General features: G+C 40.5%; 2 protein-coding genes, 2 long non-coding RNA genes and 1 pseudogene across 5 annotated transcripts; all 5 read right to left on the bottom strand.

Annotated features, from left to right (window-relative positions):
• Window positions 1-278: 278 nt before the first annotated feature.
• On the bottom strand, window positions 279-3,109 carry LOC115661557 (E3 ubiquitin-protein ligase CSU1). The gene is made up of 2 exons (XM_030583805.2): window positions 2,784-3,109; window positions 279-1,143 (listed from the first exon to the last, which is right to left on the bottom strand). The coding sequence occupies exons 1-2, from the start codon at window positions 3,020-3,022 to the stop codon at window positions 468-470; spliced, it is 915 nt and encodes a 304-aa protein (XP_030439665.1). The 5' UTR covers window positions 3,023-3,109; the 3' UTR covers window positions 279-467.
• A 2,338-nt stretch (window positions 3,110-5,447) lies between these two features.
• On the bottom strand, window positions 5,448-5,975 carry LOC130135241 (calcium-binding protein PBP1-like). The gene has a single exon (XM_056303859.1). It carries the CDS (start codon window positions 5,886-5,888, stop codon window positions 5,547-5,549), a length of 342 nt encoding a protein of 113 aa, XP_056159834.1. The 5' UTR covers window positions 5,889-5,975; the 3' UTR covers window positions 5,448-5,546.
• A 2,466-nt stretch (window positions 5,976-8,441) lies between these two features.
• On the bottom strand, window positions 8,442-11,407 carry LOC115661556 (G-type lectin S-receptor-like serine/threonine-protein kinase At1g11330; annotated as a pseudogene).
• Window positions 11,408-13,853: 2,446 nt separating this feature from the next.
• Window positions 13,854-14,534, bottom strand: LOC130135224 (uncharacterized). The gene is made up of 2 exons (XR_008814672.1): window positions 14,401-14,534; window positions 13,854-14,317 (listed from the first exon to the last, which is right to left on the bottom strand). It is a non-coding gene; the product is annotated as an uncharacterized LOC130135224 (long non-coding RNA).
• A 436-nt stretch (window positions 14,535-14,970) lies between these two features.
• Window positions 14,971-18,112, bottom strand: LOC130135223 (uncharacterized). Of its 2 annotated transcripts, XR_008814671.1 has the most exons (4): window positions 17,837-18,112; window positions 15,788-17,191; window positions 15,299-15,688; window positions 14,971-15,221 (listed from the first exon to the last, which is right to left on the bottom strand). It is a non-coding gene; the product is annotated as an uncharacterized LOC130135223 (long non-coding RNA). The 2 variants fall into 2 exon arrangements; XR_008814670.1 differs by having other exon boundaries at window positions 15,299-17,191.
• Window positions 18,113-25,121: the final 7,009 nt, after the last annotated feature.

Below are 25,121 nucleotides of genomic sequence, written 5' to 3' on the forward strand. Positions count from 1 at the left end.
CTTTCAAATTTGATTTGGATTTTTTTTTAGAGAAAAGTGAGATGGCGAGGCCTCGGATTCAAAAATTTCCACATTCGACCCGACATAAATTTTCCGACGTCTAAAATCTACGAAGGGCAAGATCAATACTTGATCAACGCTTTTCAAAGATGCAAGGTACTAGATAGCCAAAATGTTCACTTAAATCCTCAATTGACTAAGGCTTACAATGTCAATTCTTGAGTCGGCACTTACCCAACACAGAAGTATTAGGACTAAATTGAGAATTGATAACACAGTTCAGGACAATCTGGTGCACTTAGGATAAAGCAATTCATTTGATGGGCACATTTACAACACCATCTTCAACAAAAAGGATGCAGAGCACAACTGGATATCTTAATTAAGAGAAATTCGAAATTAGCCAGCCCCATTTTCCTCTAAGAAAATAAACATGTTGGCTGAGACAAAACTTAAAATATCAAGATTCAGGTCTTCATTGCAGGTCTCACCAGCCCTAATCCTGAACCACTCCCCAAATGTTTGAAGTCAGTTGCTTCAAGATGATCCCCATGAGCAGAGAAACCCGTCCCGCCCTTTTCCAACTTCACCAAATTCCTCTCTTTACACGGCTTATCGCAAACAAGACAAACCTTATCGACAACAATAAACTTCTCTGCACATTTCTTGCAGTAGACATGCCCACAGGAGCTAAGCACAGATAGTGACACCGTGTTGGTCAATGTGACCTTGCAGCTAGGGCATATATATGTCTTGTCCAGGGAGTTGGCTTTCTTCTTCTCACTGGTGTCTTCTATGAAGCAAATAGGAAAAAGGGTCTTCAGCTTTAGTTTCTCATTGCCTTCTGGGCAGACTGTGCTGGTGGATGGTGCGTCTACCTTAAGAGGAGCTTCTGGAGTAGCTGAGGGCAGCCAAAATGCCTTCATGGTTCGAAGTGCTTCCTCCTCATAAGAAGTAACCTTGACACTGTTTGCACCATGGAAGCCATTCTTGTCTCGGCTGTGATTTTTATCAGTGTATTGAGGTACCGCACCATGATTTTGTTGATCGAATGCATCTAGTTCCCTAGCTTTCTGCAGCGTTAGCCTCTCTTCTTCCTCTTCTTTCTCATGCTTCTGCTGAGCTTCATGAGCAGCTAGTTTTCTGCCAGTTCAAGAAGACTTTTAGCACGGAACCAGTAATACGGAGGAAAAGGTAACAATAAAATGTTGGATGTCAAATGATATCTACAGTCTTTTTTTCCACAGTTAAAAAGATCAAATCAGTCAGATAGTTGTAAATCCAGATAGTATGGTTGGCTATAGAAAACTCCCACTTTCTTTTTTTAAGTCTCGATCGAGCATCTCTTGTTGTACATAATTCTTTTCCCAGAGGCACCAGCACTTAATGCTCCTATCTCATCAAGGCAATGATCGGGAGACTTCTAGTGATTCAGACAGGAATTAAATACCACAGAAAGCATGTTACTGAATTATCTTTTGACGAAGGGACAGCTCAGATGTCAGCGAACATTAAAGTGTCAACCCCTACCATCAACCAAGTGGTTGGAAAATAATTCATCTTGCTCTCTGAACCAGCCATAAGAATTTTAAATTACTTCTGGGTCAATAGAAGAACCTATATATCCCAGCAAAAGCCACCACAATCCCTCTCCCTCCACACCACAGACTTCTTTCTCACATGAAAGCCCATGCACATACAGTGGCACAGATGCACAAAGATGGAAAAGGGATATGCTCTTACAAAATTATGACAATGCCCACTCAACAACCTTCCACAAGCCAAGTAATGCCCATGCCCAAAGGCTCAGATAACCAACAGTTCAGGACTCTGATTGCTATAATAATTTAGCTCCTACCTGAGGAAGACCTATCATGGGGACCAATAACCTCTAGCTACGCCTTCGGCAATCCAATACTCTCGAACACAGCGTAGAAAGTGACATCTTTAAAGACTGAGCTGTTGATCCCAATTAGTATAGTTAAGTTGTCCAAGTAGTAGCGCTGACTCATTAGATCGAACAGGAAAAAAAAAATAATTCCGCAAGCTCTCCGTGAACACTGACATAAGTATTTACGGACCAAGTTAAAGAGACACAAAACAGCCAACATTGCTAGAGGTCTCAACTGGACTGTGATATGGTTCAATACATCAATCGACTCTCTTGAACCGTCAACCAAGCTTCAAGTCTTATATGCCCAAACCGTTCAAAATACAATTTACGCAAAGAAAAGATTCCTACAGCACAAACAGCATATATTCAAGAATCAAACTTTGACCCGTCAGAACGCCAAGCAGGGAACCCAACGAGCTGAATTCCATTTCCGGACATCGGACTACCCTTTAAGGACACTAATTGGCCAAAACCCAAGTTCCATTCCACTTTAAAACCCTAAATTTGACGAAAACCAAGCACACGCCCCGCACGATCTCGGAGCCAAGCAGGAATCGAACGAGCTGAATTTCAAATTCGGACATCTGAATACCCTTTAAGGACACTAAAATGCCCAAAACCCAAATACCATTCCACTTTAAAACCCAAATTTGACGAAAACCAAGCACGTGCCACCGACGAACTCAAACCCCAAGCAGGAATCGAACGAGCTGAATTCCAAATTCGGACACCCGAATACCCTTTAAGGACACTAAAAGCCCAAAACCCCAAAAAATCCCATTCCCCTTCAAAACCCTAGATTCGACGGACAAGAAAACCAAGCACACGCCGCCGACGGAACCCGGACGAAAATACACGCGGGGGGCGAACTCCCAGAGGGGGACCCTACCTCTGGATGTCCTTCTTCTGGGAGAGGAGGGAGCGGAGGATGCACTCCTTGCAGAAGACGTGGCCCTTGAGGCAGCAGAGGGGGTCGACGAAGGGCTTGAGGCAGAGGGAGCAGGCGTCGAAGGGCTTGATGGAGTCCCGCCCCAGGCGCTCCCGCTGGGTGCCGTACCCGAGCTTCCGCTTCTCGTCGTACGTGAAGAAGGCGAGGTCGTTGTTGTTCTTCGAGTGCCGCTGAGGCATCGCGCCTGCCTTCTCCGAAAGTGTTTAAGAGAGAGAGAGAGAGGGGGGGGACGATGGATTGAGGAAGAAGAAGGTGTCGCAGAGAATGAAATTTGGGGATGAAATCGGTGCCCTACAGACATTGAATCGCGAACCGTCTTATAAAAGTCGCTTTTCCCTTTCTGTCCCCCCCGCTTTCGGGAAGATTTTCATTGATACCACGAAAAAACCCGGCGATATACCAAATTTATCTCAAATTAATTTTTGGGTCATTAAAGACGCGAATGATGACACCCATTCTGTTTCTTTGTTTTTTTTTTTATTTTTCTATTTCCGACAACAGGTTTGGAATAGAAGTCCGTTTGGCAACGCAATTTCAATTTTTTTTATTTATGGGATAAATTTTAAGCTCGGAAATAGATTTGGAACAGAAATGAGAAGTAAATTTTTTTTATTTTTCTATTTTTGGAATAGAAACAGAAATAATAGCTCTCTTTATTGCTTGCCCTCGCCGCCTCCCACCACGCCGATCGTACGCTGCCCGCCAACCGTCCGCCGCCCGCCGGCCATCCGAGGAACAAAAATTTAAGAATAACATACCAAACGAATTTCTATTCTAGGAACAAAAAATTTCTGTCGTTATCGAACGCTACTTTTTGCTCAGAAACTCATTAAGGAAATAGAAATAGATTTTTTTTTATTTCTAGCCAAAAATAGAACCGGAGAAGAGAACGGTTATCATTCGCGTTTTAAAAATTTCAAATTTGTACATTTATGCCAAATTTACCCCCAAACTGATATGGATTTTCATGTGTCATTCAACTTAATATTTTCAAGGTAAGATTTGATGGAAGCTAATGGAGGGTAAATATGGATTTTTGGTGACTCAAAAATTAGTTTAGGATATATTTATTACAACTGTACCAGTTTGATGTTTTTAATGATCCACAAATTAGTTTGGTGTAAATATATCGTACATAAACCTGTTTAGATTTTTCGTGATATTGATCCTTTCATTTAAGGGCAATCTCAAGCATTGTTTTGTTGTAGCATTAACGTGTAAATAGCTCAGTTCAAGAAAGTGTTTTGAGTAAAAGTACATTCGGTGAAAGTAATTGAGATTAGTATGCTATAATTGAAAAAAAATACATTAGAACGCAATTTTGGTATAATTGTCGTTTGGGAAAACAAAAATATCTCAAAAGCCTTTTGATATTCCAATGCAACAAATTTAAGCTTTTTACTTTTCAATTTGCTTAAAATTTGGAAAAAAAATAATGACTGCAATTTTGTTTTTCAATTTGAATGATGAAATGGAAATGTAAAAGAACCATATTAATAAAATTATAAATGTAGGAAAAAATCAAATTTCCTTGTGGCTAAAAAAAATCAAATTGGACAAATGTGACAATGTGTTCAAATGGATTTGAATTTTTGGATTGAGGTAAAACTTCACTTTGGATCTTTGCAGATTTTTATCAATCAACTATTTGAATTTTAAATTATTTGATAGGGTGCTCGAACTCTTAAAAGTGGGAGAAGAAAAGGCATGGGCAAAAAGCCTGACTAAAAATAGAAAAGCAATTGCTCCAGCCCCAAATTCGGACGACTAGAGCTGACGTGTCCATTGGAGCCGACAAGAGTTTCGACGTAAGAAGCTTCACTGTCGCATTGATAAATTTCATTGCTCAAATTCCAATTACGATCTTTATCATTAAGATTTTCAGTCTCGCAATTTATCTGATGGTTTACTTTGGCCAAAGATTTTCAACGTCAAACTCTTGCCAATACCGACAGGTATACCTACAGTTATTAACTCGATTCGATTGGAGAGATTAGGTAAGTCCCACAAATCTAGATTAGACAATTCAAAAGTTCAAGAATTTACTTGGAATAAAAGTATTCATATTCAAGGATGGAAGGTGGAATTTTACCTTGGATCAATTTACCAATGGGTAATATTAGTCTACAAGAATTGATTTGCTAAAGTATTCTTCTGCACGTGGAGTTCAGTTTACATAGCCTCATCCTAAGTCCCATATGACGTGTATCCACGCCTTTTAAAATTTCTATTATCTTATAAAAATTGGAATAAAAAATAATTAGAATGTGTTTCTACTTGGATAAATCCCTAGCAGAAAGCTCATTAAATGAGTCACTTCCCTTAGCTTGCTCGAAGGAAAACAAATCGAAATATCTCGCGCGAATTAAGATAGGCTCAACCGATACAGATCTCAGAATGCCGAATTTGAATGTCTAGATGGTCTCGCCTTTCGTGAGAATGGTTCTATGCAGAATTTCGTATGTGCCGGATCAATATTCTTATCAACCCAAAATTTCATTTAGCAGAAATGTATAGATTCTACGTCGCATCGTCTTGAAAATTAGACGGATGGTTCATAATTGGAATAATTCGAGATAAACGAGTTGTGTAGGAAAGGAGAAAAAAGCAGTATCGGGACATACCGTCCCTAAATTATATCCAAAGTATGAAATGGTAGATCGATAGTAACAAGGCAATCGAAAGCGAGAGCTCGCGAAAAAGTCAAGAAGAATCAATGGCTTCCTCCAACATCTCCTTGGAACCCTTCATCAAGCCGGGGCTCAATCTGAACATGAGCACGCAGAACTCCTTCTCGTCCAAGGTCCCGTCCCCGTTGAGATCGCCTTCCCGCACCATCGACCTCGCGTCCTCGTCGGTCATGGCCTGCAACCCCAGCAGGGACGCCTTCCTCTTCAAGCTCTCCAGTGTGATCACCCGCTTCTCCTCGTCCATCAGTAGGCGGAACCCTTTGCTCAGCTCCTCCATGAACCCCCGCGCGCCCAGCCTCTCGACCATCACCGGGAAGAAGTCCTCGAACGCCACCGCCCCGTCTCGCGCCGCCATCTCTCTGTCGTTAATTGCGTTCGGAAAAAAAGCCGATGCGTGTGTGTGCACTCGGGTGTGATTTGGTTTGAGATGGGAAGATGGTTATTATAGAGGAACCTCACCTGAATTGCGCGTGTGCCGTGGAAAAGGTCTTGGAGGCCAAGGAAACTGGGGCAGCATCAGTTGACAACCAAGGTACAGATCAGAGACACAGATGTCATGTGAAGATGGCTGCCGTCATTGGATGCTCATAAAGAGTTTCATGGGTTGTTTCTTTCTCTCTTGATGAATGAGAGAGAGAGAGCCCCAAGTTTCGTCGAAGTTGCGAGGGAAGGTGCGTTTTCACAGGTATCCATGGCAGAAGCAGAAGTAGAAGTTTCTGTCTTTACTTTTCCTTTTATTGCAGTTTGGGTTGGACGGCAATGCACGATAACGCCATTTCAAGCAATAACTTACACAGAGAGAGAGAGGGAGAGATTTGGTCAATATCTTAACAATGCAACTTTGCTTACGCCGTAGCTTGTCTGTATTTGCCCAAACGTGTTGGTGGGAATACCAGACGCTTCTGGTAACTTTGCCAGAAATGTAAAGATATATTTCCCAATGTACCGTACACTCAATGGCGGTTTGAACACGACCCTATCTCTCTTGTTATTACGTGTGATATTTTCGCAAATACAAAATAAGAATACAAGCAATCCGAAAGGATTTCGTACCCCGGCTTTCCCGACCCATATGGCGTTCGGGGAAATTACCGAAAAAATCTTAAACATATCGTGTGGTATCCAATTCAGTACTAAACTTTTTGATTGTGCTAATTGAGTTCTGACCTTTTGACGATTTGCCAATCTAGTTCTTCCAATCGATTTTGGCCAGAATTCGCTGACGTGAATGTCGATCATTCTACGTGACATGGCCGGCGGATGGTTAGCATTGACATAAACAATTTTTTTAAATTTTTTATGAATTTTTTGTTATTCTATTAATTTTTTTTCCTTTTATTTTCCTTTTTTACTTTTGGCTAGCAAGGGCTACGAGCTACCCCGCTTGTGGCTGGTGAGGGCTGCGACGTGCATGCCTAGACCAGGTGAGGGTCGCTAGCCTTCGCCTATGGCCGAGAAGGAATTGCCTACCCAAAGTAAAAACCAAAAGAAAAGAAAAAGAAATAAAAGTATAGAAAAATTTAAAGAAATTGCAAAAATTGTCCAAATTAACGCTAGATGTGCATAGAACGTCCGGCATCTACATTAGTAATTTCTGGCTAAAATTGGGCCGGAAGGACTAGATTGACAAATTGCCAAAAGGTTTACGATCGAATTTGGCCGTCGTACAATAAATTTATGATTTTTTCCATAATTTTCCCCAAGACCTTTTATCCTGACGATCAATTGCGGTCTTTCTATTTTTCTAAACCGTGTCACAGACGTCGAATACCAAACTTTTCATATACAAACTAGTAATATATAGGGGTCCCGCTAGCCTTATGGACTTGGGAAATGACCATGTAATCAACGGTTGTCTAAAATAATGGGAATATTTTTATCACAAGGTCTACTCTATCTTTCTCCTTAACTTACTTTTGGCGCACCATCTTGACCAGCTCCAAATTCCGATCGGTTGGTTCCCCGACCGTACTTTCCCCCCGTGTGAATTTGCCGCTACGGAACGCCAACAAAATAAATATTGACATAAAAGTCCACAAGACAACTTCTGTTTCTTTTCGACAATCGGAAGTACTCACGGATTTTGTATGATTTTGTTATGTTTGCGTTCGGTTTCATCCGTCGAGGGAAAATTATCCAATCAGCCCTACGCCTACTGTGCGAAAATCCCCGACGTGGACCGTCCTGTGTGGCATAGCGCAGCGTCGGCAGTTTCCGACGAAAATTGACCGGGAGGACTACATTAGAATTTCGCCCAAAGGTATAGAACTGAATTTGGATTCGTACTACAGGTTTAGGACCGCTTGGACAATTTCCCTCGTCCATCAAGTAATTGGAGCACGCTAACACCATGAATGTGCTAATCTTCATGGAGGGTGACCTGTAGAGACTAATGAATGTGGTTTGTGCAGAACTACTTCCAATTTCCCTTCTTAATTGCATTTTGTGGCACACTAATTCACATTTTCCATCTCCATTGTTGTGAACTGGTTCTGATATATAACAGTCATTAAGAATCAAGTGAAGTTTAGTTTCCCAAATAATGAGTCATGAACCCTCCTCCTTCTGTGCTGCTGCTGCTGAGCTTAAGGATGCTCTTGTGAACTCTTCATAGTACCAAGTAATGAGCGAATTACGTATGGATCGGTCTGGTTGTCGCGTTACGAGTATGAACAAAACGAAGAATGTATAACAATATTCGTCCCAAATCTGTGTTTTTTCCAACTGTATCGAAACAATATTTCGGCTTTTGATTGATGCACAAAGGCTACTTATACCCAAAAGTGAATTGAAATGGTGGATCAAGCAGAGAATAAGGAGCTTTTCCCCGTTGACCAATGAGTGACCGTGATAGACACCCAAGATTGATGCCGAAATAACATGTACAATTTACAGTAATCGCATACTTTTACCGAGCTTCGACAATTGTATCGGTTAAATTGTTTACAGAACAGGGCTTCTGGTCCTGTTGAGTATTAACATCAGCCTGAGTACTTGTGAATGCCGGTGGCTTCGGACTAGGAAGGTCGAGGATTTCGCTATTGAGCATCGATAAACAGTCGACATGGATGGCCTATCTTTCATATGTTCTTGCACGCACAGCAATCCCACATGAATGCACCTTAAAATGGCAATTTCATCACTCGGGGCATATATCACCGTGTCGACGAAAGCTGCCATGTTCTCCTCAGTCCACGATTTCCAAGCCAATAGACATTAGCAAAAGTCATAATGGAGCACGGAACAACTCAGAACTTTGAGTCACAATGCAAGTAGCAAGATAAGACTCACGAATCCTAGAAGAATCAAGGTCTGATCATCAGGATGGAAACTGGTTCAGCATCTTCTGCTTAAAATCTCTAATAACAGGACTCCGAAGCTATAGACATCGGATTTCTCTGAGAATCTACCGTGGATGACATATTCAGGTGACATATACCCACTGCATAATATTGCGATAAAATCGAACTTAAGTTTGTTGTAGAGCAATTTGAATAAGTAGGGGAAAGATGAGGGAATACTTACTATGTTCCAACTACTATTCTTGTTTTTGCTTGGTCTTGATTTCCTCCAAATATTCTTGCCAATCCAAAGTCCGACATCTTCGGATGAAGCCCTTCATCCAATAAGATGTTGCTGGCCTTCAAATCCCTATGTATGATTCTCAATCTGGAGTCTCTGTGAAGGTAAAGTATGCCCCGAGCGATTTCGGTGATTATACTCTGTCGCTTCCTCCAGTGGAGCTTATGACACGTGAGGGGATCTACATGAACGGTATCCAAAAGCAAAGGAAGAAGCATCGTGAATGAATAGTAAATCAGTGCATGAACTCTATCACTTTGGTTTTATTTTGTTTGATGCACATGCTACAGAAATGGAGCGAGCATGCTCATACCAAACAGAATCGCATCCAAACTTTTGTTCGGCAGATACTTGTATATCAATATCCTCTCATCTCCTTCGACACAGCATCCGTGTAGCCTGACAAGATTTCGGTGTTGGAGTTTCGAGATCACCATCACTTCGCTCATGAATTCTTGCAGGCCTTGTCTGGAGGCTCTCGATAATCTCTTGACAGCAATCTCCTGTCCATTTGGCATTTTCCCCTGAAAACAACCATACATATAAGCTTCAGAAGCATTTAGCAACCCCTAGTCAACCTCTTGAGAAGCTGAACCCTTACCTTATACACTGGACCAAAACCCCCCTGCCCAAGCAGATTGGACAAGTCGAAATTGTTTGTAGCAGTTACCAGCATACCGAAAGTGTAGAGCGGTAGGTCATGAAGTTTCATTTTCTCTGTCTCATCGAACGGCATATTAACACCAGAATACACCCGATATGCCTTCTCTCCTGTGGAGAGTAATAGCTCCATGCTTGCTGCTAGATACATAAGTTATAGTAAGTAACAAATACACTTCACCAGATTTTGGTGCATTCCAACACAACTGAGCAAAGATTGATCAACATGTGATTACCTTTCCTCTTGGCCATCCATCTGTGTAGGAAGAAAGAGAAGACAGAAGCAGCAACCGCTCCTGGGATCACCGTTGCAAGTATTATTACTTCCACTTTCCTGTTCTTATCTGCAATTTAAGAAGGCAAAAGTATACAAGACTGGAACAATTGAAACTCGACTCTAGAAGAACAATGAAAAACTGAATGAATGAACAAAGTGCAGCATACTCAGTTCTGAATCTGGCACACGAATGTAAAGATCGATTCCCCCTTCAGAGAACTTCTACATGTCAATCAAGTTTCTGGTCCATATCACGCAGCCGATCCCATTATTGTATGCATAAGCTATACAGGAACAATTAGCCAAGCAGCGATCTCCACATTCATCATCAAATGTAGATGACCACTCCGCAAAGTCCGGCACTTTCATGTTCTCCAACCTGAAAAACGCATCTGCTTTGCCAATTTCAAGACTATTGTTTGTCCTCTCACATTGCAGTGGTGTTCTCCTAACACATCCATTTGTCCAATTCCCAGCATTCCATTCCTCCTTGTTCTTCGGCTCAAAGCCTCTCACACAGCTGCAAATTGGTGAACTCTTCGGATTGCAAGACCCAAAGGAACCACAAGTTCCATAAACATCACATTCACTGTTTAAGGCCGACCATGAAATTTCCCAATCTTGCTTCCCATCATCCCAATATATCTGTACCAGGTTTCCTTCAGAATTCAATGCGAAGTTGGACAAGAGCGACTGGTTCACAAAATTATAAGTTAGATAAATAGTTCCTTCCTTTTCATCCACAAGATCGAAACCATAAAGATACACCAAACTCATGTCAGGGACTCCGATAAAAACTAGACCGTTCCAAGGCCCACTTCTCCAATATGGACTACCCATTTTCCAGATGAAAATTTCAGGGTTACTCTTGAGGGTTTAAACCTGCAGAGAAATTTCCAGCAGATGGATTGGAAGAGCTTTTCCAAGATCTAAGCACTTCCTTTCCTTCGCCATTGGTGATTTTCATGCTTGTCAAGAACGAGTCCGTGAGATGCCCAAAGCTCTCCCAAACAGTCACCGGACTGTTATTTCTCGAATCTATTTCTTGCAACACAAGGTTCCCAGAATCAAAGAGCTGCGCGCGAGTAGTGCTTTTGGCTGTTGTGATGCCTGACACGTTCGATGACCAGAGAACCTCATTCTGTCCGTTGGAGACCATGATGTTGCCGTCCTCAGATATCCTCACAGTCCCTGAGGAATCCTTGAGAGGCCTGTCTCGGTTGGCCACCCATATTACCGAAACAACAGAGACTTGGTTGTACCATATGGCCACATATCGATTGGCAGAATCCGGAGGGCTGAAGAATCCCAGCTTAAAGACGCTGCCTTCTGAAGTTACAGCATCCGGGTCTCTGATGAACTATGCCGGGGTGATGGAGTATGCGCAAGTGAGAAACTTCAGATGACACGAGACGAGGAAGAGAACAAGAACCAAGAAGCTTGTAATGCCAAGCAAAACCATTGATGTATCAGTTCCAGGTCTCTTCTTGCTTGTGATGAGCAAGAAGATGATTTTGGGAAGTCAAAGATTTGAGCTCACTTCAATTTATTGTCGAAACACATTTTGCACGAGGTCTGTTGCTTCTTTTCGGGAGGATTCGGAGCTGAGAACCGCACATTTTGATGACCTTCTTATATAGGCCAAGAATAGAGATGCTTTTTTCATGCCCATTTCTGCTGTTATTCAGCTTCAAGGACACAGACAAGAGGGTGCCGGTGGTTTAAACGTACCAAATCCGTAAGAAAGTTCGTAAGACCACAACTTCTAAAATCCGTAAGAAAGTTCTTGAGACCACAACTTCTAAATTGCGTAGATTTTTTTTACCAAAAAAAAAAATTACATAAATTCTCTTTTGCTATTTGGCATTGGGTAAATGACACAAATAATCCCTCAACTTTGGCTCATCAATGTGCGTCATGCATCGGTCCCCGAACTTTAAATTTATTCAATGTGGTCCCGAAATTTAGCTTGCAATGTGTCCATAGAACTTTTAATTTGTTCAATGTAGTCCCTGGACCTTTGGTTCATGTTCAATTTAGTCCCTAAACTGTATGAAAATGTTAAGTGTTGTCCTCGAGCTTGAATTAATGGAAGGACAACAATGAACATTTTCACACAGCCTAAGGACTAAATTGAACATATATCAAAGATTCAAGGACCACATTGAACAAATTAAAAGTTCGGGGACCACATTGCACATTGGGCTAAAGTTTAGGAACCGTATTGAACAAATTTAAAGTTCGGGGACCACATTGCACATGTGTCAAAGTTTAGGAACCATTTGTGTTATTATCCCTTTGGCATTTGCATATTTTACTTTAAAAGATTAACGTTTTCTGGCAATAGAAAAGTTTTCTGATAGGTGTATATAAACTATAAGTGTATGTTTATTTCACTAAAAATTTTATGATAAAATTTTTTTTCTATGAAAGTCATTTTCAAGGAAATTGGTTAGTTTTTATTTGTTTGATGGTTTAGGGAAAGTGATTTCCTTATTGCTAAAGGAGCAGTAGTTTCCCTCCGATCTAAGCTTGTTGTTTGGTATTTAGTCTATGGAAAAATTTTCCGTTGATTGATTAGTTTTCCATCATCCAAACACTAGAAAGGTGGAAAACAATATCTTATAAATAGTTTTCCTTTAGACAAATGGACCCTAAACGTTGATATCATCCGTATATAGTTTATCGCAGAAAATGAATGATTTGAAAAATATTTTCCTTAAAATGATCATTTGAAATTATTAGGTAATGAGAAATATTTTCATTATCAACAACAATTTATGTTTAAACATTCTTATGGACGATGAAAATTTTCTTTGTTCAGTGTAAATATGTCACATAGATACAAGTTTGAGATTTTTAATATCGCAAGAAAAAGTTTAGGGTAACTATATGATAGTGGGCATAGTTCGGAGTTTTTGATGTCACAAAAAATGATAAGTATAAATGTGTCACAGTTGACATAGTTTTGGGGTTTTTTGTGGCTTTTTCCTTATTTTTAGTTTTGCCTTTAACCCATTTGCAGAAGGGAAAAAGCCACAAAAAACTCCAAAGTATGCCCATCGTGATACATTTACCATGAACTCTATTTTGTGACATTAAAAACTCCAAACTATGCCCACTAAAACACATCCATCCTAAACTTTTTTTGTGATATAAAAAATCCTAAATTTGTACCTATGTGACGAATTACTCTCCGTCAAGTTTCCTTTTCGCCCAAAACAATTTCGTTTTTATTTCACTTAAGTCTTGTGGCTACCATGTAAACACCGTTTGCTTTCTGACGTCTATGTAGGCAAATTTTTAACACTTTTCATTGACAAAACTTTGATGGAGGGTTAATGTGTCATATAGATATAAGTTTAGGATTTTTTGTATCACAAAAGAAATTAAAGTTTAAGGCAATTGTGTCACAGTAGGCATAATTTAAGGTTTTTGGTGATTTTTGCCTTTTTAAGTAATGATGGATATCAGATAAAGTAAAGATTCAATTGATGCACTCAATCCGTCAAATGAATGAGACAATCCTTACGAAGGGTATGGTGTAATCAGACTAATTTCTCATTCGGTAACACTGGAGGGAAGTACGTCACACTGATTTGCCTTTTTCTTTCTACATTTTGTGAACGATTCTCATAACAGTCATAGGAAACGTGAAGATTAGTTTCTCCTTCTATGCTGCAGCTGGAGAGCTTCAGGAGCCTTGTTATCTTGAATATCTATCCGCATTATGATGGGAATATCTTCTAACTCAACTTCGTCGAATGTCTAGCGAATACTTCTGGAATGGCCCTCTTAGGAATCACTCAGTAGATTACTACTTTGCAATAATTGCTATTCTGCGTGAATTACTTACAGATGTGTCTGTTTGACGGATAAGTTTTTAAAGAAAGCACTCGTACATAAATTTGAAGAACAATGATTCATGCCGAATTACATGTACAATTCCCAGTAATTTCCTGCTTTTATCGAGGTTCGACAATTGTAACAGTTAGATTGTTAACAGAACACGGCTTCTGATCCTGTTGAGTATAAACATCAGCCTGAGTGCTTGTGAATGCCGGTTGCTTCGGGCTAGGAAGGTCGAGAATTTCACTATTAAGCATCGATATGACAGTTGACATGGATGGCCTATCTCGCATATGTTCTTGCACGCACAACAATCCCACATGAATACACCTTAAAATGGCAATTTCATCACTTGGGGCATATATCACCGGGTCGACGAAAGCTGCCATGTTCTCCTCAGTCCACGATTTCCAAGCCTATAGACATTAGCAAAGTCATAATGGAGCCCGGAACAACCCAGAACTTTGAGTCACAATGCAAGTAACAAGATAAGACTCACGAATCCTAGAAGACTCAAGGTCTGATCGTCGGGATGGAAACTGGTGCAGTGTCTTCCGCTTAAAATCTCTTATAACAGGACTCTGAAGCTATATACATCGGATTTCTCTGAGAATCTACCATGAATGGCATATACAGGTGACATATATCCGCTGCATATTTTGCAATAGAATTAGATTTAAGTTCTTCAAAGAGCAATGTGAATTAGTTGGGAATAAAGGAGGGAATACGTACAATGTTTCAACTACTATTCTTGTTTTGGCTTGGTCTTGATTTCCTCCAAATATCCTCGCCAATCCAAAGTCTGATATCTTTGGATTAAGCTCTTCATCCAATAAGAAGTTGCCGGCCTTCAAATCCCTACGTATGATTCTCGGTCTGGAGTCTCTGTGAAGGTAAAGTATGCCTCGAGTGATTTCGGTGATTATACTCTGTCGCTTCCTTCAATCGACCTCATGACACACGAGGGGATCTACAGGAACAGTATCAAAAGCAAAGCAAGAAACACGGTGAATGATTAGCTAATCAATGGCATGAACTCTAGCATTTTGGTTTTATTTTGTTCAATGCTCATGCTACAGTAAAACAATATGGCACGAGTATGTTCTTACCGAACAGAATCGCATCCAAACTTTTGTCTGGCAGATACTCGTATATCAGTATCATCTCGTCTCCTTCGATACAGCATCCAAGTAGCCTGACGAGATTTCAGTGTTGGAGTTTCGAGATCGCCACCACTTCGTTCATGAATTCTTCCAGGCCTTGTCCGGAGGCTTGCAATAATCTCTTGACAGCAATCTCCTGTCCATTTGGCATTTTCCCCTGAAAGCAACCATACATATAAGCTTCAAGAGCATTTAGACAGCACTAGTCAATCACTTCAGAAGCTGAACCAGTACCTTATACACTGGACCAAAACCCCCTTGCCCGAGCAGATTGGATGAGTCGAAATTGTCTGTAGCAATTACCAGCATACCGTAAGTGTAGAGCGGTAGGTTCTGAAGTTTCATCTTCTTTATCTCATCGACCGGCATATTTCCACCAGAATACACTCGATATGCCTTCTCTCTTCTGGAGAGTAATAATTCCTTGCTTGCAGCTAGATACAAAAGTTATAGTAAGTAACAACCTCTTGACCGGGTTTCGGTGCATTCCAACACAACTGAGCAGACTGTTCATCATGCGTTTACCTTTACTCTTAGCCATGCATCTGCATAGGAAGAAAGTGAAGACAACCGCTCCTGTCATCACCATTGCAAATATAATTACTTTCACGTTCCTGTTCTTATCTGCAAATTAAGAATGGAAATGTTTACAAACCGGAACTATTGAAACTCGACTCTTGAAGGACAATGAATAATTGAATGAATGAGCAAAGTGCAGCATACTCAGTTCTGAATCTGCCGCACGAATGTAAAGATCGATGCCACCTTCGGAGAACTTCTGTATATCAATCAAATTTCCTGTCCATATCATGCAGCCGAGCCCATAAAAGTATGCAAAAGCTATGCAGGAACAATTAGCAAAGCAGCGATCTCCGCAATTATCCCCACTTGACCACTCTGCAAAGTGTGGGACTTTTATGTTCTCCAACCTGAAAAACCCATCTGCTTTGCCAATTTCGGGACTACTGTTTGTCATCTCTCATTGTATTTGTGTTATCCCAACACATCCACTTGTCCAATTTCCGGCATTCTATTCCATTACGTTCTTCGGCTCGAAGCCTCTCAAACAGCTGCATATCGGTGAACTCTTCGGATTGCAAGACCCGAAGGAACCACAAGTTCCATAAACATCACATTCACAGTTTAAGGCTGACCATGAAATGTGACAATTTTGCTTCGCATCATCCCAGTATTTCTGTACCAGGTTTCCTTCAGGATTCAATGCAAAGTTGGACAAGAATGACTGGTTAACAACAGTGTAAGTAAGATAAATAGTTCCTTCCTTGTCATCCGCAAGAGTGAAGCCTTTAAGATACACCAAACTCATATCTGGGACTCCAATGAAAACTAGACCATTCCAAGGCCCGCTTCTCCAATACGGACTACCCATTTTCCAGATTAAAACTTCAGGAATATTCTGAGTGTCTAAACCTGCAGAAAAATTCCCAACAGATGGATCGGAAGAGCTTTTCCAAGATCTAAGCGCTTCCTTTCCTTCGCCATTGGTGATTTTCACGCTCGGCAAGAAGGAGTCCGTGGGATTCCCAAAACTCTCCCAAACAGTCACTGTACTGTTATTGCTTGAATGATCTATTGCAACAACAGGTTCCCCGTGTCAAAAAGCTGCGCGCGAGTAGTGCTATTTGCCATTGCGATGCCTGACAGGTTCGACGACCAGAGAACCTCATTCTGTCCATTGGAGACCACGTTGTTGCTGTCCTCACATATCTTCACAGTCCCTGAGGAATCCTTGAGAGGCTTGTCTCGGTTGGCCACCCAAATTACCGAGACAACAGAGACTTGGTTGTACCATATGGCCACATATCGATTGGCAGGACCCAGAGAGCTGAAGAATCCCAGCCTAAAGACGCTGCCTTCTGAAGTTACAGCATCCGGGTCTCTGATGAACTGTGTTGGGGTGATGTTGTCTGTGCTATATCCTGGAGCTAGTGCTATAATAAATTGGAAGAATTGGCCACAGCAACAAGTAACTTTACCGACACTAATAAGCTAGCGCAGGGTGGTTTTGGGCCAGTATACAAGGTAACAATTTATCGTGCAAAGGGTAGTAACATCTTTTCCCTTTTCTAATTTCCTCGACTCACGAGTCCTTGCGTGCAGGGGAGACTGTCAAATGGCAAAGAAATAGCAGTCAAAAGACTATCGAAAGCTTCAGGACAAGGGTTCCAGGAATTCATGAATGAAACGGAGGTCATTTCTAAGGTCCAACATCGAAATCTTGTCAGAATCCTTGGCTGTTGTGTCGAAAGAGATATGAATATAATAATCTATGAGTTCATGCCAAAAAAAAAGTCTTGACGCTTTTCTTTTTGGTAAGATATCTCTTCTTTTAATGTTTGTCGACTAATCCCACTTGACATTCTTAATGTCAGCCATGCATTGGACTCTACCGTGCTGACAAATAATTGTTATTTTCAGCTTGCATTTAAACTTCTTTCTGTGCATTTCACTCTATCCCAGTCACAAAATGATACAAATTGTCTGCATTTTGCTTATGTGGTCTATTCAGATCCACTCCAGCGCGAACATCTTGATTGGAGAAGGTTCAACATCATTGATGGAATCTGTTGAGCCCTACTGTACCTTCACCAGGACTCTAGACTAACGAGAATTCATAGAGATCCAAAGGCAAGTAATATCCTATTGGATGAAGAGCTCAATCCAAAAATTTCAGAATTTGGGATGGCAAGGATCTTTGTAGGCAACAAGATCGAGCATATACACGAAGAGTTGTGGGGACCGAGTTAGTACCTCTCTGCATTTTGGATTTGTAAGCTGTTACTGATGGAGAACTTTGATTCGTTTCCATAAACTGACATCACAGTAGTAAACTGACTCCAGTTTTATGCAGGCATGGAAGTTGCGGAAAGAAGACAATGCTCTAGGACTAGCAGACCCAAAAATATCTGTTAGATGCTTTGAAACAGAGGCTTTAAGGTGCATAAATGTGGTTCTTCTTTGCACACAACTTGCAAAAGATAGGCCCACCATTTCGACTGTCATTTCAATGCTCCACAGCAAAATTGCGGATCTTCCTAGTCCGTTCCAGCCTGCATACACCGAGAGGCAAGTAATTTGAGACACAGATATCTCCGAACAAAGCCAGAGTAGAGGTTCTATCAACAATAGTGAAGGCTGATGATGATGTTCTTTTATTTTTATTTTTTTTTGTCTATCTTATTCTATTTTTCAACTCACTTTCAGACTTTTGCCTTGCCTCCTTTCAGAGCGTGAGAGTCAAAACTCACATATGAAACTAAACGTTCCCACCCCTAGCCCCTCTGCGGAGGTGGGGAATCGAATTCTCCACCTCCCCTTTCCCAAGTAGAAAGGTGGCCCGCTGGGGTAAACCCCAGTAATTAATGACAATGTTCTTGAAATGTACATTTTTCAGGGTTTTATTGTCCTCTCCATAACGAACGTGCGTGAGATGAGGATGCTCCACCGCCGGCAAGGGCATACAAGGTTCTCAAGCAGGTATTGCCTTGGAAGCCTTCCCACCACATTCCCTTCTCTGTCAAGGAATGCAAAGTGCAGGATGACCTCATTACGTACATACATGGAACCTTGGTTATAATTAGAAAATGAAAAGCTCCATTTTTTGCTAAACCTGAGTTCCTTTAGGATTTAACAGCATATATTGAAAAAGTTCTAGCTCAAACCATATGCTTATAAGTTGAGAAGTAATGACACATGGACAAACATTATTATAGCTATTAATCACGTGGATCTCATTACGAGTTTGCATATTTGGATAATGACAATATCGGTCCACTTAATGAGTTCATGTAATGTTTTTCTTATAAGTGGAGGACAATCCAATTACCACGCCCCGGCACAGTGCATTTACGAAGTGGGTCACCTTGGCACGGTCTGTGTTGTGCTCCCGCGCCAGCATGGTCCACTATTCAGGCCACAAGGATTTGGATCGTGGCTCGGGGACCCCGTTCAAGGATGCCAAGACCTAAGTTGGGTCACTGGGTGATCAAGTCCTGAGTCTAGGCTGTTGAGTACCTCGGTTATGCTTGCGAGGACCAGGGCTGGGCAAGGCACCATGACTGTTAATCCCGTGGGCGACTCAAAGTCTTTTGTCACACTCCAAATCCTCAAGAATAAGGATAATTACACGATCATCATGTCACCCAAAGTACGTAGCCTCAAACCTAACAATAACTCAACATAATATCGAGATATATATAATAAAAATTCATATGATTACAGGATTAGAGTTTTATAATATATCAAAAACTAAATATACATCTCCAACTAACAACTAAATTTAGGAGTTCAATTCAGACAAAAATAACTCATACCAAAAATTTCACTATCAAATTGTCCTCCTGAAAATGTAAAAGCTCTCGTCACACTTGTAGCTATCTGAAGAACTTGAAAAATAAGTAGGACAAATGGATGAGCAATCACGGCCAGGTGAGTAAAACAAATCTCTTTTAAGTAGATCGAGCATCACATATGCTCGTTTAAGACACAAAAATGCAACTCATTTACACCAAATCTAGAATATAACTTACAAGATTAAAATGAGTTCTTAATTACTTCAACAAACATATATCCATAATAGAAATAATCATTTCATTAATAATATCAAAATAAGTATGTGGTTCAGTCCACTGATAAAATATATCCATAAAAGAAATAATCATTTCATTAATAATATCAAAATAAGTATATGGTTCAGTCCACTGATCAATTTCATCAAATCGCGCATCAATGGTCTATTCTATTTATCAATCTCAAATCACATATTAATGATCAATTCCATGCTCAATATCCAACTCAAGACTTTAGAGGTAGCTCCCACGAAACTTACGTTATCTTTCAACACTTAATCCTTGACCAACGTATATCAATGATACAAGTCTCTAAAGGTGGCTCCCCCAAGACTTGCCTCACCGCGTAGCACTTTGCCATTGACTAACACATATCAATAGTACCTAGAGATGGCTCTCATGAGACTTGCATCACCGTGTAGTACTTGAGATGCGTTTGTTTCGTTGAAAATGAAGGATTTGGCAAACATTTTTCTAAAAATAATTGTGCTTGTATCGCTTAAAATAATTAGTCAATGAACAATGCTTGCATTACCGATAATAATTTATGTTTAAATATCTTTGTTGAATGTGAAATTTTTTTTCGTTCATTCATTTTTATGAGAGATATGAGTAATCATTTTTTGGAAATTGCTTTCCAAATCGTTCATTTTTCGCAAAATAAATGAAGCCCTAGTTCTTGACTATAACGCCCTAGAGGTGGCTCCCATGAGACTCGCATCACCGTGTAGCACTTTGCCTTTGACTAACACATATCAATAGTACAAGGCTCTAGAGATGGTCCCGCGAGACTCTTGTTGTAACGCCCCCACCTCGGGGTTATTAGTGCGACGTTCCGTTCGTTATTATCTTTGATTAAGCACAAGTGGAAGCAATTAATTCGGAACAATCACAATTAAACCAAACAATGGGGTTACGACAAGCATCGTGAGCAAATCTTGTATTTACATCACACGCAAGCATATTTTACGACCCGACTTACGGGTCTTAACCGATTTTAGCCGTTTATACACAACAAAAGTTATGGCTTGGGCGTCCTAAGCCCGCTACTACGGCTTTAATGCTCCTAGATTCCTCGAACTCCAACATAGCTCATACTCCCCTTCCCACTGCCGTCCGCTCGGCTATCTCATGCCCCGCCTATGGGGCCCCCTAGAGCCGGCCCACCATTTCCACCAAAGGGGCCGTTGTACCCTCACAGGGGTCCAACCAGGTGGCTATTTGACAAACGGTATCACGCCGCGTAAGTGTGGGGTACCAAGTTCTCAAGGCCCTCATTAACCATAGCATAGGTAATAACCCGAGGGTAGGCCCTACGTTCACGGGTGCAGATAGCATCGATCACCTCAACTTCCATCTTTATAGGGGTGCCAAAATGGATCGGGGGAGATGCCATCTTTCGGACTTGAAAAGGAAAACAACGGGGGATGAGTCTGGGAGACCTAATAAGTGAACTCACTAATGTCAAGTGAGGAGGAATCGATCGTCGTTAACATGAGTTGACCCTTAACGCACCGGCGTCAATGGCAAATCAATAGCAAAGTACATGCCAACAACAAAAAAACATCAAGTATGGCTATTACACGTGAGTATCACCAATCAAGTTTCGGTTTTTATCATATGTTATCCATGAATAACAAGAGAAGCTTTTCTCGCAACCAAGTCATAATTGACTCTTGCAAAACGTGAGAAATATACACGTCTCAAGTATATACAAGACATAAGATGAAACAATCAACGATCATTCACAAGTCCGAAAACGGTCCAAGCAAACCACGTCACATCAAATATGAAACATAGGCAAGACATGGAAAGAACCAACCACGACTAATCAAACAACCGAACACGGTCCAAGCAAACCACGTCACAATGCATCTCATCTTCCTTTTCCGACATTAGGGAATTCACTTACTCTACTCGACAATACGAGATTTTATGGGGACCAAATAGTGACGTGAGAATGAAGTGGTGATTGGCGTGAGCAAGAGGAAGAACCGGCTGGTGGGTAGGCGTGTGAGAGAGGGTGAGTGGCGTGAGAATGAGAGATGAGAGAGGAAGAGGAGATGGTGTGTGGTAACTAAGGGGGGACCAAGCCTATTTATAGGCAAACCCAACTTGCTCACCAAGTTAAGAGTCAAAACTTGCTCTCCAAGTTCTTGACTCTTTAGAATCCTCAAAGCTCTCATAATTCACTAGCCACATGGTCCAATCACCTTCATTCAAGTGTCACCTATAATTAAAGGAAATCTTATCAAATCTTAGGCCTAATAATTTGAGTGTCTAATTGACTACCAAGTGTCCTACTAGGGTTATAATGCTCTAAGTTAGGGTACATGAGTCACCCTATACATTAAATTCCAAGAGGACACCTAAGCCCGTGCATTAATATCTATAGGGACACATAAGCTATTCATGAAGAAAAGACAAATGTCACGATGAAATTGCCCCTAAAGTCTAATGCCATCATTATCTAGATCTTGAAAATCTTGGCTATTAATGAAAAAGAGCCAAAAGACCATAATTAAATGGCCTTGAAAGTCTTAGCCATTAATTTGGCTTCTTGAGCAAGATTTAATTCTAGCCACATAATCTAAGCTTGGGCTTTAAATTTCAATCTAGAGTTCATGATGACCTATAGGAGCAATTAAGATCCTAAAACTTGATCCTCAAGTTGCAATTGGCCCTAAAGTCTAAGCTTCATAATTAAGCTTCTTGTACAAGCCTTTAATTTGAGGCCATTCATTTCCAACTTGGCCTCCAAGTTTCTAGCTTAGGATCATTATGCCCTATTTATTCAAGGCCTAAATAAATCATGATGATCTCTCTTTCTCTCTCTCTTTGACCATGAGCCATCTTGCTAGGCGTGAATGATGGTCTTGGTCCTCAAGACTCAATTATAAAAAGCCTTCCAGAAAAACACATTTCAGCTTTTGCCATCACATGTAAAGCCTCATTTCCCCTTCATATGACCTCCAATCAAAATGTAACATATCTCATTTGAAATCTTAGAATGTACACATTAAATAATCAGAAGATCTCAAGTCCAAATTCCCAAGGTTTCACGTGAGAAATGGTGCATCTTTGAAATCTGATAAAACTGGGCAGTTTTGTACTGTTCAAGAAATCGGACTTGAAAATATAGTAAATGGACTCAGAAAATTCTCAAATTTGAATATGTCATAAACAAGGCCTTAACAAACATTTTCCATGAGAACTCAAAATCTGAATCTTTCTTTAAACACAACTTTAATAGCTCAAAGACAGACTAAAAACAGTTCGCTAGAATAGAACTCTTGCTTCTCAAAGCAAGCTCTTTCCAGAATCCAAATAATCTCCAAAAAAATTCCCAAATTTATATATGTTATAGAGGAAGAAGTTCTTAACAACTTTTGTGAAGGAAGTTTGTTCAAACTCGTCCCAAAAAAATTTGTATAAAATCGAGAAAGTGTAAACATCATAGAAATACTCATTCTGGGCAGTTTTACACGGTCCGAAAATGAGGTGATTGTCCAACCCAAATCAAGTCCAAAAATTCTGAAATTAAATTATGTTAAACTTGAAGATATTTGGAACGACTTTGAAGGGGAAACTTCTAGAAATTCGGTTCACAAAGTTTTCCACAAAAATAACAAAACGAGGTGGTACTAGGGACTCGAAACTAGGTTTTCCAGAACAAGAGTAAAATTTGGTTTCGATTGGGAAAACCACCAAATTTAATCCATAACCATTTTCCGGAGACTGAAATTGAGGATGTTACACTTGTCGCCGTTGTCGTGTAACACTTAACCCTTGCCTAACACATATTAATAATATAAGGCCTTAAAGGTGGCTCTTAAGAGACTCGTGTCGCCATGTAGCACATTGCCCTTGATCAGTTCATATCACAATTGATTTCACAAATCATTTCTTTCCACAAAACCAATTCAAAATTCGTATCATAAATCGGTTTCACAAACCAAAATCTAGAATCTTTCGCAACTTAGTTCATCGATCAAAATCCCCTTTCGTAAAGTATTTCTCAAATCTTTTAAAAAATTATCTCATAAATTAGATTCATAAAGTAATACACATAACCTTCAAGAAAGGTTTATCAAACCGTCTCACGATAATCAAAAGTAGTAAACACTTGATCCAACTTTATGCAATAAATATGCTCTTTTTAGTTTAGTGTGTGTGTATATATATACACACATTGCTTTTACTTCAAGACATGGGTTTTAAAAACCAAATGAGATATTGGCACCACTCACCTGGAAATGCCCAAAACCAAACAACGTAGTTTTTCGAACCAACGATCTCATAGTCCTATCAATTAAATGATAATCGACATTAAAACCAAGTAAAACATTACTTTAACTAACAACCCTACTAAACTACACTTAATCGCTAACAAAATGACTCCCACGCGTTAACAAATCGCTCGCCCAAGGCGACTGTTCAAAGCTATCCGGAACACAGAGCTTGTGCGCGAAACTCTAAAATTTCACTCAGACTAAACCGTTACTTCAAAACGACTCCCGTCAAACCTCACGGCTCCACAATGCCCTAATTCATGATTTCCGTGAAATTTCATAACTCAACAACTCCAAAATTGGACCTTGCAGTTCAAATTTCACATAATTTCGAATTTGTACCTTAATTTCGAAACAGATTAGACGAAACAAAGGGCTTAGCATTGCAAATTGAAATAAATTCAGCTTGACAAGATCCCCGTGACGTGTACACACAAAATCCTCTTTTCTTTTTTTCTTTTTTCCTTTCCCTTTCTTTCTCTTCTTTGCCCATTGTTTCTTTTCTTCTCTCTCTTTTCTTTCTCATTTGCGCTTTCGCTCTCTGCCCATTCTATGAGCCGAGCGTCCGCTTTTCCTTTTTGTTGACTAGTAAAACTTTTTTTGTAATCTGACCAAAAATAAAACTTTTTCTTTTTTCTTTTTACCCTTCAACTTTTTGACTTAGCAAAAAACCCACTTTTACGCACAGCTTGGTTTTTACTCTCCTTTTTGGCCGCCGCCAACCTGACCGCGATAAAGCTAGCGTTTAAACGGAGACCTTTGTAAGACCAAAAACAATAAAAATCGGAGAACTTTGAAAAGCATCTCATGTCATTGCCCCGTCGGCTTTTGTGAATCATCGAGAGATTGGCCCTCCGTCATTATGGTTATTAGTGGAAACTACTTTCACCGATTTCTCGTCTAAGATCTTGGAGTGGTTGGAGGTTTGACATCTCGTCCTCGTCCTGTCGCGCCCCTGTCTGACGGATTCGGCTGATGGGTTCAACGTGGGATTGACGTTCATAACTTGAACCGTAGAAGGCTCTGAGATGGATGTAATACACATTCTTTGCTCCGGGGTTGCCGAATGTGGCTGGAGGCAGCGGAGTTGTGGGCGGCCGAAGGCGATGCGTGTTTGGCACTCGGGTGATTTGGAAAGTAGATATTTTTGGTGGTTTATATAAAAGAGGAGTAGAC

The sequence above is a fragment of the Syzygium oleosum genome, unplaced genomic scaffold (assembly GCF_021117445.2).
Source record: "Syzygium oleosum isolate NSW1041296 unplaced genomic scaffold, Sole_v2.1 Sole_v2.29, whole genome shotgun sequence".
NCBI lineage: Eukaryota > Viridiplantae > Streptophyta > Magnoliopsida > Myrtales > Myrtaceae > Syzygium > Syzygium oleosum.

Bases quoted from the DNA above. Each gene is read 5' to 3' on its own strand.
- LOC115661557 (XM_030583805.2), bottom strand. From the start codon at position 3,022: ATGCCTCAGCGGCACTCGAAGAACAACAACGACCTCGCCTTCTTCACG. The intron at 1,144-2,783 runs GTAGGGTCCCCC...TTGAACTGGCAG, and splicing joins CAGAAGAAGGACATCCAGAG to AAAACTAGCTGCTCATGAAG.
- LOC130135241 (XM_056303859.1), bottom strand. From the start codon at position 5,888: ATGGCGGCGCGAGACGGGGCGGTGGCGTTCGAGGACTTCTTCCCGGTG.